Consider the following 15,418-nt stretch of genomic DNA (forward strand, 5'->3'; position numbering starts at 1 on the left):
GCAAAATCCTAGAGGAAAACCTGGTTCAGTCTGCTTTCCAACAGACACTGGGAGACAAATTCACCTTTCAGCAGGACAATAACCTAAAACAAGGCCAAATCTACACTGGAGTTGCTTACCATGATGACATTGAATGTTCCTGAGAGGCCTAGTTACAGTTTTGACTTAATTCAGCTTGTACATCTATGGTAAGACTTGAAAATGGCTGTCTAGCAATGATCAACAACCAACTTGACAGAGCTTGAATAATGAGCAAATATTGTACAATCCAGGTGTGCAAAGCTCTTAGAGACTAAGAGCCAATTTAAGCTTGATCCGAAAATGTGGTCTGAGGCGCCGTATGGATGGTGTGACGCAATTGCGGCGCCTCTGGAGGCCAAATTGAGCTCCATACCGCATCGCCGTGTGCCTCTCAAATTTTGAAACAATGCGGAGGGCTCCATATAACTCCACATTGACATGATTGGTTGACAGTAGCTGAGGGCGGGAGGTCCTGTATGAACACAAACTCACTTCCTTGACATCTTCCTTCACAACAGCTCTGCTACGCTAAGCGCAAGAAGTATGAATGTCCTGACTTCTGCAGAGGCCATATCACTGTAAATGCTGCATGGCCAATGCAGACGTTGGATTGACCATGCAGTGCCTTTTACCCAGAAAGACTCACAGCTGTAATCGCTGCCAAAGGTGATTCTAACGTATTGACTCAGTGGAGTAAATACTTACGTAAATGAGATATTTCTGTATTACATTTTCAATAAATTAGCAAACATTTCTACAAAAATGTTTTCACTTTGTCATTATGGGGTATTGTGTGTAGATGAGTGAGGAAAAAACATATTTTAATAAAAAAATTATTCAGGGTGTAACAACAAAATGTGGAATAAGTCAATGGGTAAGAATACTTTCTGAAGACACTGTATGAATGTAGATAATAGAAAGCATTGGTGAACGTTTTATTTGTTTTGAATGTTTTATAATAAAAAATAACATTCCACTCAGAAGTAAAACTCAATAGAAAGCGGTGATGATAGAAATATAGATTTGTACGTTTTATAACAAAAATAACATTGCGTCTGCTAAATGACTAAAATGTAAATGTAAAACTCAATAGAAAGCACTGGTTAAGATTGATATAGATTTTAATGTTTTTGTATAGAAAAAAATACATTCCAATCAGTCGTAAAACTCAAGGTTTATTGGCAACACATCAAACAGTATGTTTTTCATATAAAGAGGGAATGTATAAAGTATAGACTATGAAAGTGCAAATAGCATTTCAAGGATTAGTTGCTTTATAATAAAATGCTAAGAATGTCCAAATTCAACGTTATTTTCTGTTTTACTCATTTCATGCACATCATACTGTTACATCAAGGACAACTCAACCGATTTACATTACTCCCACAAGTTCACCAGCTCCATGTATGGCGCTCACAGCTTAACGGTTGCTAAATGCAATACGTTTCTTTAGCGGTTGTTTCAATGGTCAATTTACGTTTACTTCAATACAAATCACACTAGATTGGATAAAGATCAATTCCAAAAGTGAAACTTTGAAATATCAATATTATTTATATTTCACATATACTTTATAGACGATAAATCAATACATCTTATTTTTTTCAAATCAGTTATTAAGTATATCTTGATATCCATTTTCAATCGTAATAAGAAACGTTCAATTTAAATAAATAAGTCAGTTTTTCAATATATAGTGTTTTCTGCTGCAGAATACACTTTACAGATACCTTTCCAAAGTCAACTCTCGTCATAAACTTGTAGTTCAGTTATCGACCCACAGATATGTCAAACAGTGTTCAATATACATCATCAAGTAAAATCACAGTTATACTTAATAAATGCATTATATAAAACGCACCGGAAACAATCTGGAACCACACTAAAGGAGGCTACAAATGGATATAAAAATGTATTTAAAAAGTATCAAGTTTGGACACGTGTTAGTTTTATGAGCGGAATTTCTATAACGTGTCTTTGTAGTTTTTACACTACATGACCAAAAGTATGTGGACACCTGCTCGTCGAACATCTCATTCCAAAAACATGGGTATTAATATGAAGTTGGTCCCCTCTTTGCTGCTATAACAGACTCTACTCTTCTGGGGAAGGCTTTCCACTAGATGTTGGAACATTGCTGCGGGGACTTGCTTCCATTCAGCCACAAGAGCATTAGTGAGGTCGGCCACTGATGTTGGGCGATTAGGCCTGGCTCGCAGTCACCGTTCCAATTGATCCCAAAGGTGTTCAATGGGGTTGAAGTCAGGGCTTTGTGCAGGCCAGTCAAGCTCTTCCACATCGATATCGACAAACCATTTCTGTATGGACCTCGCTTTGTGCATGGGGGCATTGTCATGCTGAAACAGGAACTTCCCCAAACTGTTGCCACAAAGTTGGGAGCACAGAATCGTCTAGAATGTGTATGCTGTAGCGTTAAGATATCCCTTCACTGGAACTAAGGAGCCTAAACCATGAAAAACAGCCCCAGACCATTATTCCTCCTCCACCAAACTTTACAGTTGGCACTATGCATTCGGGCAGGTAGCGTTCTCCTGGCATCCGCCAAACCCTGATTAGTCCGTCAGACTGCCAAATGGTGAAGCATGATTCATCACTCCAGAGAATGCGTTTTCACTGCTTCAGAGTCCAATGGCGGCAAGCTTTACACCACTCCAGCCGACGCTTGGCACTGCGCATGGTGATCTTAGGCTTGTGTGCGGCTGCTTGGCCATGGAAACACATTTCATGAAGCTTCTGACGAACAGTTATTGTGCTGACATTGCTTCCAAAGGCAATTTGGAACTCGGTAGTGAGTGTTGCAACCGAGGACAGATGATTTCTACGTGTTACGCACTTCAGCACTCGGCGGTCCCATTCTGTGAGCTTGTGTGGCCTACCACTTCGCGGCTGAGCCGTTGTTGCTCCTAGATGTTTCCACTTCACAATAACAGCACTTACAGTTGACCGGGGCAGCTCTAGCAGGGCATACATTTGACGAACTGACTTGTTGGAAAGGTGGCATCCTATGACGGTGCCACGTTGAAAGTCACTGAGCTCTTCAGTAAGGCCATTCTACTGCCAATGTTTGTCTATGGAGATTGCATGGCTGTGTGCTTGATTGTATACACCGGTCAGCCACGGGTGTGGCTGAAATAGCCGAATCCACTAATTTGAAGGGGTGTCCACATACTTTCATATATATAGTGTAGCTACACACCATTAATTTCTGTAAGACCTCAGGAAAATGTGGCAATAAATTAAAAAAGATTGACATAAAGGCACTGTAATGAACTGTGTAGAGAACCGTTTTTAAGACCCGCTGAACCCCTCTACTGTAGTTGCTGAGTCCCATCAAGGCTTGAACTTTATAAGAGTTTATTTAGCTTTATGGGCTGGTTTCCTGGACACAGATTAGGCCTGAACCTCGTCCTGGACTAGAAAGCAGGGTCAATGGAGAATCTCCATTGAAAGTGATGTTTAGTCCAGGACTAGGTTTACTGTGTGTCTGAGAAAGCAGCCCTATACTAGTTTAGAATGACCAGTGACATCATTACTACAGTGATTAGGTATAAACAAGTATCTGATTACAATTCTTCTCTTACTACTGTTGTTTTCCTACTGAGCGAACAGCAGCAGCAACGATTATGTTACTTTCTATTCTCCTGTCAGGGCTGCTAGCCTGTGTATCTTTACGAATACTGTCAGTCAGTCTTCTAATGGGTTCAGTACAACAAGGTCTAATAGATCTAATCAGGCACAATTCGCTTGGAGTCCACTTGGTGATTACAAACTGTGCTTTTGTTAGCCAGTGTTTGGCACCTAACAACTTACCGACACATTAGGCAGATCTGGATGGGACTGAGAGCACTGTTATATTGGTATAATAAAACTACTAGAAACACGCATCACAGCACGGCACTGCTCTCCTGTACAGCTGATTACAACCTCCCTCAGAACTCTCCTGTACAGCTGATTACAACCTCCCTCAGAACTCTCCCGTACAGCTGATTACAACCTCCCTCAGAACCAAGTCCAAACACAATACAGTAGGCTCTTATACTCCAGCGGAATTAAAAAATATATATTATTATCAATATCAGAAAATATTAGATCAAAAACTCCTGCAAATGTATTGACTATAATAATGCACTATAATACTGCATCATCTCATGTTGTAATCTAAAACAGATCATCTGAGAGAAGCAACTTATCATCATCATCTTATCAGCAAATATCCATTTGGGTAATATAATACCAATAACACCCATTCAAACATCTTCCATCCCGCTTTATAGGAATCCATCCAGTCATCCAGTCCCGTGTAGCTCAGTTGGTAGAGCATGGCGCTTGCAACGCCAGGGTTGTGGGTTTGATTCCCACGGGGGGCCAGTATGAAAAAATGTATGCACTCACTAACTGTAAGTCGCTCTGGATAAGAGCGTCTGCTAAATGACAAAAAAAATGTAAATACCCTGGGGGCATCACATGCCAATTTAGATCAGCTATCAAGTGTCTGATGTATACTTGTAAACACTGGAAAGTGAAATACACTCCATTCCTCATAATATATCTTCTACTGCACTACAATCAAGTCAGGATTAATTCCCCCAACACCATCACTGGCTACTTGGTAATGTCCCCTCTCAGTAAGGATTGGTCCTCTTTCGCTCTGCATGTCAGTGGTTTTATCCCTCTGAAGGCTTCTGTCTTCCATCAGACCAGGAGAGTTGGCTCCTCCAACTCAGAGTTTTCATCCAATCACAATCAGACCAGGTGTGTCTCCTCCTCCCACTTAGATTTTTCCACCAATCAGACCAGGTGTATCTGCTCCTCCCACTCTGAAGAGCTGGTGCTCGGCAGAAGGTCAGAGGTCACAGAGTCACACATGGGTGTGTCAACGTGAACGACGTTACCCCCACCGAGCCTCTCCCCGCCCCGGTCCCCTGTCCCGGAAGTCACCATGCAGGGCGGGGCCATGGCCTCCAACCCCACCACCAGGTCTAGCTGGGTGGGCCTCTCCCTCTCAGCCTCCATCTCCTCCAGGCCCTGGGAAAGGAAGGGGAAACAGTCCCCATCTTCCCCCAGCTCGCCCTCACCCCCCTGGGGCTTGGCATGGGGCTGGTGGAGGTTAGTGCTGGCTGTGGTCTGTGCTGCTGTGTTGAAGTCTAGGTCTGTGTCTGAGGAGGTGGTGGTGGTGGAGGGGATGAGGGTGATGCTCTGAGGGTTCATGTCATGGAACCAGGCCATGATGTTGCCCAGCAGGTTAGTGTTGGGGTGTGAGGGGTCCTGGAGCCCTGTTGAGGTGGTGGTAGTGGAGTCCGTAGTATCACTGGATGATGAGAATAGAGCCCCACCTGAAGAAGGCTCCCTGAATGGGTTGAGATTGTGGTTGCTGTAGTGCTGGTGTGGGGCCTGGACCCCTGGAGACCCTTCATACTGGTGCTGGCTGCTGATTGTCCTCATGTTGCCTAGTCTCATGAGACTATCCCCCAGCTCCAGGAGCTCTGAGCTGCTGATGGCTCCCCGGGGCCCCACCTCCACCCCCTGGGGCCCCGCGTCCAGTCTGGAGGGGAGGGAGGTGCCGATGGCCCCCAGGGATGCCTCATTGGACAAGAAGTCTGGAGTGTCCCCGCCCATCGCCAACCCAGACTCTTGGAGTGACAGCTGGATAGCCAACAGGATGTTGGGATCGTCCTCATCCAATGAGCCCAAGCCCTGTAACACAAACATAACGATGGGGGAAAGTATGCATTTCATGTGGAAAGAGGGACGAAGGTCTTGTAGAATATAAATATTTAGTCTGTTTAAACCTATTGGTGCTGTTTCTATGTCTTGTAAGGTGTTGTTATGACGTAAGATACATTTGTGTGAAGACAGACAGTAAAGAAAATGTTATCAAAAGTAAGAAATAAAACAATTTTATACCGGCAAGTCTGAACTTGACATTGGTCCCGAAATGTATTTTGTCAATAAACTATCTGGCTTATATAATAAGAGATAAATCGTTGGCAGGGAGGAAGACGAATACACAGACGACATGAAAACACTGAACTCACCATGGGGGGACCGTGTCTTCGACCACCTCCAATTTCCTGTGTGTCTGTTCATGAATAAAAACCCAGTCAGTCAATGTAACAGAACAATCACACTGACAAACTCAGAGCTCAAACCATTCAAGGCCTTCCCAGCAAAGGAAAAGCTAGCTATTATTCCTATGTTACCTTTTCCAGGAAAGCAGTCATTCATGTGGTGAAAACACTGACCCATTAATGGGGACAAAAACACATCAGCCTTTTAGGAAACGTATAGGAAACATACAGTCATAGCTGGATATACTATAGAAATACCAGGTAGACAGATACCTGCAAACACATACAGTCATAGCTGGATATCCTATAGAAATACCAGGTAGACAGATACCTGCAAACACATACAGTCATAGCTGGATATCCTATAGAAATACCAGGTAGACAGATACCTGCAAACACATACAGTCATAGCTGGATATCCTATAGAAATACCAGGTAGACAGATACCTGGAAACACATACAGTCATAGCTGGATATCCTATAGAAATACCAGGTAGACAGATACCTGCAAACACATACAGTCATAGCTGGATATCCTATAGAAATACCAGGTAGACAGATACCTGAAAACACATACAGTCATAGCTGGATATCCTATAGAAATACCATGTAGACAGATACCTGAAAACACATACAGTCATAGCTGGATATCCTATAGAAATATCAGGTAGACAGATACCTGCAAACACATACAGTCATAGCTGGATATCCTATAGAAATACCAGGTAGACAGATACCTGAAAACACATACAGTCATAGCTGGATATCCTATAGAAATACCAGGTAGACAGATACCTGCAAACACATACAGTGGGTGCTACACATTAGTAGTGAGATGATGTGAGTTGGCAGTGTGATGGCTTGTTTAAAGCCACACCCACAGGGCCGCCCCTATTTCAATGGAATTCCTGTCCTAGAGCAGAAATGCCTGTTTAGTTCCACCTCCGAATAATGACCTAGGCTCCTAATACATATTCAGGAATTGGGGGTGCGAACTAGAGGTCTTCACGGGTCCAACAGGTTGAAATTCCGAGATCCTACCCGGGACCTGAGTGGGTCCGGATCGGGTCTGATATAATTGCCACGGGTCTCGGGTATGTGCAATTAAAGTAGATTTACTAACTGGACCCGTCCTCTGTTAATTTAACATGTGTGAGGTTATGTCATGTAAACGTTATGAGAACTGAGCGAGCTTGTTATCCGTTTCAGCCTATTGCAACTCAATAAAACATATCGCTTATGTCCAGCTGAAACTGGTTCCAGCTGCTCACCTCACGTGCGCCTGCTGAGGACAAGGAGAGAGAGAGTGACTGAAAGGAGCCTTTGCCAGGCTACTGTTGATTGCGAAGATGGAGGCCTTTTTTTATTGAAGTAAAATGACAGAGGAGAAAGAGTATGCTGACGAGAAGCTGAGAAGGGGAATTACATTTTACATTTTAGTCATTTTAGCAGACGCTCTTATCCAGAGCGACTTACAGTTAGTGAGTGCATACATTTTCATACTGGCCCCCCGTGGGAAACAAACCCACAACCCTGGCGTTGCAAGCGCCATGCTCTACCAACTGAGCTACAGGGGAATGTCCTCGGGGACAAGTGAACAAAGACGAGAAGAACGCTGGTGCGGCCAAATGGACTGTGTGATATTGATTATTACCCTAATAAAGTTAAGAAACTTTTGTGAAGGATTGGTGTGGCTATTATTAGGCTTAGCTACAGCAGGCCTACGAAGGCAGAACGCACCAGCACTCCAACTGACTCCGACAGTTGAACTTTAGATGAGGAAGAATGTTTTAGGCCACAGTTACTCTTTTAATCTAACAATAATGCTTATTTTTATAAATATATATTCTGATCGATTTACAAATTAGCCTCCTGTACGCCTGTATCTGTATAGCAGCTTTAGCCTATCTGACAAGAATAAAGACATTCATGTCGGTGTCGGGAACATGGTTCCGGCATATCACTTTCTTTCTCTCTAGGGCTCAAACTAAAAGCTTCTCTTCCTTTATGTTGATTTAATATTAATATTATACAGAGGACACCGAAGCCTATAGGCCTATGCATGCAATGCCCTGATGCATTTAGTGCTCAAATCTCCAACAGCTGAACCCGCGAGGTGGACAATTATTGTTTTAGGAAGTTAAAAAACCAATAAAACAATAGACTATAAAGTTTTTAATATGCTACAGATCGAAACACAACAAATAGTTTTTTTGCTGCAATTTGTTATAGGCAGTTTTTAAGGACACATAACAGTGGATCATTTGGCCAATATGGCTTGTTTATTGATGGCGCTGGCAGCGACCAGCTGGAGGTTTATTTCTCTCTCTCTACTCTGGTATCTGAACGGGTCTCGGATCCGAACCAGAACGGGTCTGTTTGGGTTGGTTTTTCCCATGGGCCTTTTCGGAACGGGTCTGACTGCCCTTGGGTCCATTCGGAACGGGTCTCCATTTTTTGAAAATGTATTCATGAATATCGGGTCGGGTGGGAAAGCCACGGATCCATTTCGGAACAGGTCCACATTTTTGGACCAATGAAGACCTCTAGTGCGCCTAATACATATTCAGGAATTGGGGGTCTGAACATCGCCGTGAATTCCACGTGGACTGGAGAGAAATATACCCACTAGGACTCTGACACGGACAGCGGTCAGGGTAGCTAGCTAGCTTGCTAACCTTATCTAAACCTTTGGTAAGCTATTTTCCGGATAGAAGTCTGTTAAAATTCTGAAATTGTCATCCAATAACAGTGGCTCTGATGGAAGGCTATTTGGCAGCGGTACAGCAAAGCCAAGTCAGACATCCTGTGCTCATGGTTCTCACAGAGGAAGTGAAATGATAGGCTACAATGACTTTGTTCATGATGCACGCCGCTCAAATGATAGGCTATGTAACAAAACCCTGAGCGCATCGGACTTATTGACTTAAATCGTTGTGCAACATCATGGATAAGCTCTGGGCATCGTCTTTCAGCTGAATATAATCTTTTTTCCCCCACTGTGATGGCTAGTTTAAAGCACTGTGATGGCTAGTTTAAAGCACTGTGATGGCTAGTTTAAAGCACTGTGATTGCTAGTTTAGCATCTAGAAAAAGCTATAGTATCTATCCATCTATCTTTTAGTTATTGATTCATTATTACTTAAAGTGCTGTCGCTAGGTTCGTCAAGATCGGGAATGTCCCCTCTCTGTCTCCTCTGCTGACGATCTCTGTGTCTCCGCCGGTACTGGAACTCTGCATACTCCTGTAGGGACAACCACATAACACATGATGACGTCACAGGTCACAGGTCGTACGTCATAACGTACACACATATTGGGAGAATCTCAATTGCATTTCCTTGACTCCTCACATCCTCTCTATTCGGACCTCTGACATTCTCATCCAATGCAGTTAAAGGAGGTGAGGGATACACTGAATCCCAGAAAGACAAATTGAGATAGAGCCACATTCTCCAGACATCCACTGTCTGATAGTGATGCGCGGGTTGACTCATAACCCGCAGTCCCCGCGGTTATATCCGCGGGGCGGGTGGGTTGAGGGTCATGAAACATTGTGTGGATGAAGGCCGGGCGGGTGGGTGGCGGGTTGAATAAAGAGAAAACAATACCTTAAAAAATCCAAAAATGTATAATTCTTGTGCAATTTATATCTATAGGCTACATTGAGGTTTTTCTTTCATTATTTGAGGATATCTGGCATTAGTGCGTAAGCCTAAGCTTTAGGACCTAACTGTACCCGCACCAAATGCTTTTGGGAATGGGCAGAAAAAGTTAACATCGATCCACTGAGGCAAAAAGACAGCCTTCATGGTATCACAGCACTGTCTGAACCCCTGGCAGACAGCCATCATGGTATCATAGCACTGTCTGAAGCCCTGGCAGACAGCCATCATGGTATCACAGCACTGTCTGAACCCCTGGCAGACAGCCATCATGGTATCACAGCACTGTCTGAACCCCTGGCAGACAGCCATCATGGTATCACAGCACTGTCTGAACCCCTGACAGACAGCCATCATGATATCACAGCACTGCCTGAACCCCTGGCAGACAACCATCATGGTATCACAGCACTGTCTGAGCCCCTGGCAGACAACCATCATGGTATCACAGCACTGTCTGAACCCCTGGCAGACAGCCATCATGGTATCACAGCACTGTCTGAACCCCTAGCAGACAGCCATCATGGTATCACAGCACTGTCTGAACCCCTGGCAGACAACCATCATGGTATCACAGCACTGTCTGAACCCCTGGCAGACAGCCATCATGGTATCACAGCACTGTCTGAACCCCTAGCAGACAGCCATCATGGTATCACAGCACTGTCTGAACCCCTGGCAGACAGCCATCATGGTATCACAGCACTGTCTGAACCCCCGGCAGACAGCCATCATGGTATTAGAGCACTGTCTGAACCCCTGGCAGACACCCATCATGGTATCACAGCACTGTCTGAATCCCTGGCAGACAGCCATCATTGTATCACAGCACTGTCTGAACCCCTGGTAGACAGCCATCATGGTATCACAGCACTGTCTGAACCCCTGGCAGACAGCCATCATGGTATCATAGCATACAGAGTTTGGGACCATTCCATGTCAGTTCCCGCCAGTTGAATCGGACATGGAATTTCTCCAAAATAATTCCATTAAATTCCTTAATGGTTCTGGGAATCAAAATGGAACTGACCCTATACCAAACCACCATGATGCTCTGAGGAGGATGGCAGGACAGTGAAAGTAATGGGTCAGCATAATGGCTCAATAACATCTCTATATATTCATCATCATGACAGCTAACAGACTGCACGTTCTCAATGGTAGGCATTTTAGCTATGTGAAAATATAACGTTTTATCGTATTAGAAATGTTGATTGTTTGCTTTAAATGCCAGGATGTTATATACATTTCAGCTTTTCATCTAGTAAAATTCTCTGCACACTTTAGAGAAAGAGAATGTCTGACAACAGCTGACAATCAGCTGATAAAGGGGAGGCTCTGTGCCCAAATGAACCAATGGCAGGAATCAACGCAAATGCACATTAGATGACGCATTCTCAGGATGGATTAGCCTAGTATGTTGATATGTCTTGCTTACTGCAGTCGTTTTTACTAAACAGTACGTTCTAAATAGTATGTAGTATGATTAGTACACAGCATGCAGTTTTAGTAAGTAGTAGGCAAGACAACTTGTATCTGAAATGGCACCCTATTCCCTATATAGTGCACTATGCCTCATAGGATATTCCATCACGTACTCCTTCTAAGATCAGCACCAGTGGCCCCCAAGCTGTCTTGGCACACAGACCTTCTGGCACCCACCACTGACAGAAATAATTACATGGAATGTCCTCATCCACCCAATCCTCATGCAGCTCATAAGATCAAAGACATTAACAAATACTGTATAAAAAGACGGCATATCAAACACCCTCTCAGATTTCATGCCTTCAGATTTCACATCTCCAAAGCATTTTAACTAGAGGGGAGTCAGTCATCTATTTTTAAATTGTTCATACAGAGGTTGTATGTATGCACGGTTTAACAAAAAGAAAAGCCAAAACATGCCGGTAGCAAGTATTGTTATGATACAGAGATGACGGCATTACAGACGTAAGGCATTGTCAATCCATTCCAGGGAAAATGTAAGCTTCATTAACTACAAGGAGGAACAGAAGAGATGAGTGAATCTGTAGAGGGACGCATCTTCATCTTATATGCAATGTTCCAATACTGATGACTTATGGGTATCCTGGGGGAAAGAGGAGGAGGAAGATGATGAAGAGGAGGAGGAAGATGAGGAGGAGGAGGAGGAAGTTGAGGAGGAGGAAGATGAAGATGAGGAGGAGGAAGATGAAGAAGAGGAGGAGGAAGAGGAAGATGAGGAGGAGGAGGAAGAGGAGGAAGGGGGGGGGGGGGTCGATCCAAGCGAATATGGCATCCAGAGTAGAAGGAGATGTTCTGCCCTGACTATTAAAGAGACAGACGAGACCCATCTACATTTTACATTTTAGTCATTTAGCAGACTTACAGTTAGTGAGTGCATTAATTTTTTCATACTGGCCCCCCGTGGGAAACGAACCCACAACCCTGGCAAACATGGACAGACAGAATAGACCCATCTACTGTATAACATGGTCAGACAGAATAGCCCCATCTACTGTATAACATGGTCAGACAGAATAGACCCATCTACTGTATAACATGGTCAGACAGAATAGACCCATCTACTGTATAACATGGTCAGACAGAATAGACCCATCTACTGTACAACATGGTCAGACAGAATAGACCCATCTACTGTATAACATGGTCAGACAGAATAGACCCATCTACTGTATAACATGGTCAGACAGAATAGACCCATCTACTGTATAACATGGTCAGACAGAATAGACCCATCTACTGTACAACATGGTCAGACAGAATAGACCCATCTACTGTATAACATGGTCAGACAGAATAGACCCATCTACTGTATAACATGGTCAGACAGAATAGACCCATCTACTGTATAACATGGTCAGACAGAATAGACCCATCTACTGTATAACATGGTCAGACAGAATAGACCCATCTACTGTATAACATGGTCAGACAGAATATACCCATCTACTGTATAACATGGTCAGACAGAATATACCCATCTACTGTATAACATGGTCAGACAGAATATACCCATCTACTGTAGTATTGCTGCTGCTTGTGTTAATGTTAATAATGAATGCTCTCCAATCGTTCTGTCACAAATTCACATTCGTGTCAGTATCATTTATGTTACTATTCTAAAAACACAAGTAACTGAATCTGATCTGCAGGCTTCTCTGAATGATACTTGTGTCTTCAGTAGTAGTAAGTTATACCTGCTGCAGGCTTCCTGTATTAAGACAGTTCTCTGTGCTCTGATCATTCCCTGATCCTCCCAGTACTGAGAGGTTCCTCAGGGAGATCTTAATGGAACAGACCTTCCAGCAGATCATTAAATAATGTATATATACTGCATCTCTCAATACCTTCTCTATACTTCCCAGCATATCTATACCTTCTAGCTGGAACACTGTTGTTATTAAACCATATGCAACATTTAACCAACTGGAAACTTATTCTAATAGTCACATGATGTATTAAGTAGCTCTATTAACTTTCTAATAGTCACATGATGTATTAAGTAGCTCTATTAACTTTCTAATAGTCACATGATGTATTAAGTAGCTCTATTAACTTTCTAATAGTCACATGATGTATTAAGTAGCTCTATTAACTTTCTAATAGTCACTCACATACTGATTAACTAGACATTCACAGAGGTCGTTGACATTTAGCTAGATATTCATACCTACAACAGTTAGTTAACTAGATATTTACTTACCTCAGGAGATGCAAAGCCCAAATACTCCCAGTCCCACGTTCCACCTCCAAAACTGGAAATATAAAAAGTACAACTGTAATAGCAGTTATTCTGTTACGTTTTTTAAAAACACTTCAATTAGTGGAGAGAGAACAGAACACAGCAACTGCACAAGAAAACATGCTGAGTGAACCCACAGTGGGGGTGACCTTGATCTGCAATTGATTGAATTGGGGACTAAAAGAGTTTGTGAGGGGTCAGGGGTTAATGTAAGGGTTGTGGGGGGGGGGGTCAGGGGTTCCCACCTGCGTCTAGGGGCCTCTGGGGAGTCGCTGGGGGCCACCCCGCGGGCGACGGAGGCCAGGAACTCCTGTCTCTTCTGCTGCACCAAACAGGCAGCTCGGATGATCTTATGGCGCGGAGTTCGGAGGTAAGGCCGGTTTACTTTCTGAGCTAGGTCCTCGGTCACCATCTCCAAGTCAGTCTACACACAGACAGGAAGAGGCAAGTCAAAAAGGCTACAAACTGTAGAGGGAAAAGTATTTTGTACAATCTCTCTTAGCTGTATAGTTTTTACGGCCAGCCGTGTGAGGAAGTCATATTAACGAAGAGCGTAAAAAGGGTTCCTCACAACAACACCTGTTCTTTTTTTAAACCTCAGTGTTTGAGAGGAAGTAGGTTTAAAACCGCAGTGTTTGAGAGGAAGTAGGTTTAAAACCTCAGTGTTTGAGAGGAAGTAGGTTTAAAACCTCAGTGTTTGAGAGGAAGTAGGTTTAAAACCTCAGTGTTTCAGAGGAAGTAGGTTTAAAACCTCAGTGTTTCAGAGGAAGTAGGTTTAAAACCTCAGTGTTTGAGAGGAAGTACGTTTAAAACCTCAGTGTTTGAGAGGAAGTACGTTTAAAACCTCAGTGTTTGAGAGGAAGTAGGTTTTTGACCAAACATTTCAAATGTTCTTTATGATTGGTGTGAACTGTGAAGTGAACCACCTTCCTTTCTCTAAGATCCGTTCCTACCTGCATAAGTTCAAAAATCTCTTTCTTGGTGGATTTGGTCTCCAGGAAGAAGCCGTAGGGGTAAGAGCACTTGAGTATGCGGCGCGTTTTCAGAAGCTCCAGAACCGCATCTTCAATGAACGTAGTGTCAGGTGGGCCTCCTTCTCCTGAGAGATTAATATGCAATATGATTCCTCTCTCACACACACCGACTCATCATATCACATTCAGAAATGTGATAGATTTAAGTATTTTAGAGCGTAATTAAAAACATCTCCACTGTATGATTGCAGTCTGTGTGTTGGTCTATTTACAGTGGGGGAAAAAAGTATTTAGTCAGCCACCAATTGTGCAAGTTCTCCGACTTAAAAAGATGAGAGAGGCCTGTAATTTTCATCATAGGTACACGTCAACTATGACAGACAAATTGAGATTTTTTTCTCTCCAGAAAATCACATTGTAGGATTTTTAATGAATTTATTAGCAAATTATGGTGGAAAATAAGTATTTGGTCACCTACAAACATGCAAGATTTCTGGCTCTCACAGACCTGTAACTTCTTCTTTAAGAGGCTCCTCTGTCCTCCACTCGTTACTTGTATTAATGGCACCTGTTTGAACTTGTTATCAGTATAAAAGACACCTGTCCACAACCTCAAACAGTCACACTCCAAACTCCACTATGGCCAAGACCAAAGAGCTGTCAAAGGACACCAGAAAAAAAATTGTAGACCTGCACCAGGCTGGGAAGACTGAATCTGCAATAGGTAAGCAGCTTGGTTTGAAGAAATCAACTGTGGGAGCAATTATTAGGAAATGGAAGACATACAAGACCACTGATAATCTCCCTCGATCTGGGGCTCCATGCAAGATCTCACCCCGTGGGGTCAAAATGATCACAAGAACGGTGAGCAAAAATCCCAGAACCACATGGGGGGACCTAGTGAATGACCTGCAGAGAGCT

General features: G+C 43.2%; 1 protein-coding gene across 1 annotated transcript in view; it reads right to left on the reverse strand.

The window, feature by feature from the left end:
* Window positions 1-1,183: 1,183 nt before the first annotated feature.
* LOC311111937 (ankyrin repeat and IBR domain-containing protein 1-like) overlaps window positions 1,184-15,418 on the reverse strand; it is a 69,880-nt gene continuing 55,645 nt past the window's right edge. Inside the window, 6 exon segments of the mRNA XM_084154866.1 lie at window positions 1,184-5,736; window positions 6,078-6,121; window positions 9,253-9,355; window positions 13,485-13,536; window positions 13,769-13,947; window positions 14,477-14,622. Of these exon segments, the coding sequence (XP_084010992.1) occupies window positions 4,831-5,736; window positions 6,078-6,121; window positions 9,253-9,355; window positions 13,485-13,536; window positions 13,769-13,947; window positions 14,477-14,622 (1,430 nt within the window). The 3' untranslated portion in view covers window positions 1,184-4,830.

This window comes from Coregonus lavaretus (genome assembly GCF_964263955.1).
Source record: "Coregonus lavaretus genome assembly, chromosome: 3".
Lineage (NCBI taxonomy): Eukaryota > Metazoa > Chordata > Actinopteri > Salmoniformes > Salmonidae > Coregonus > Coregonus lavaretus.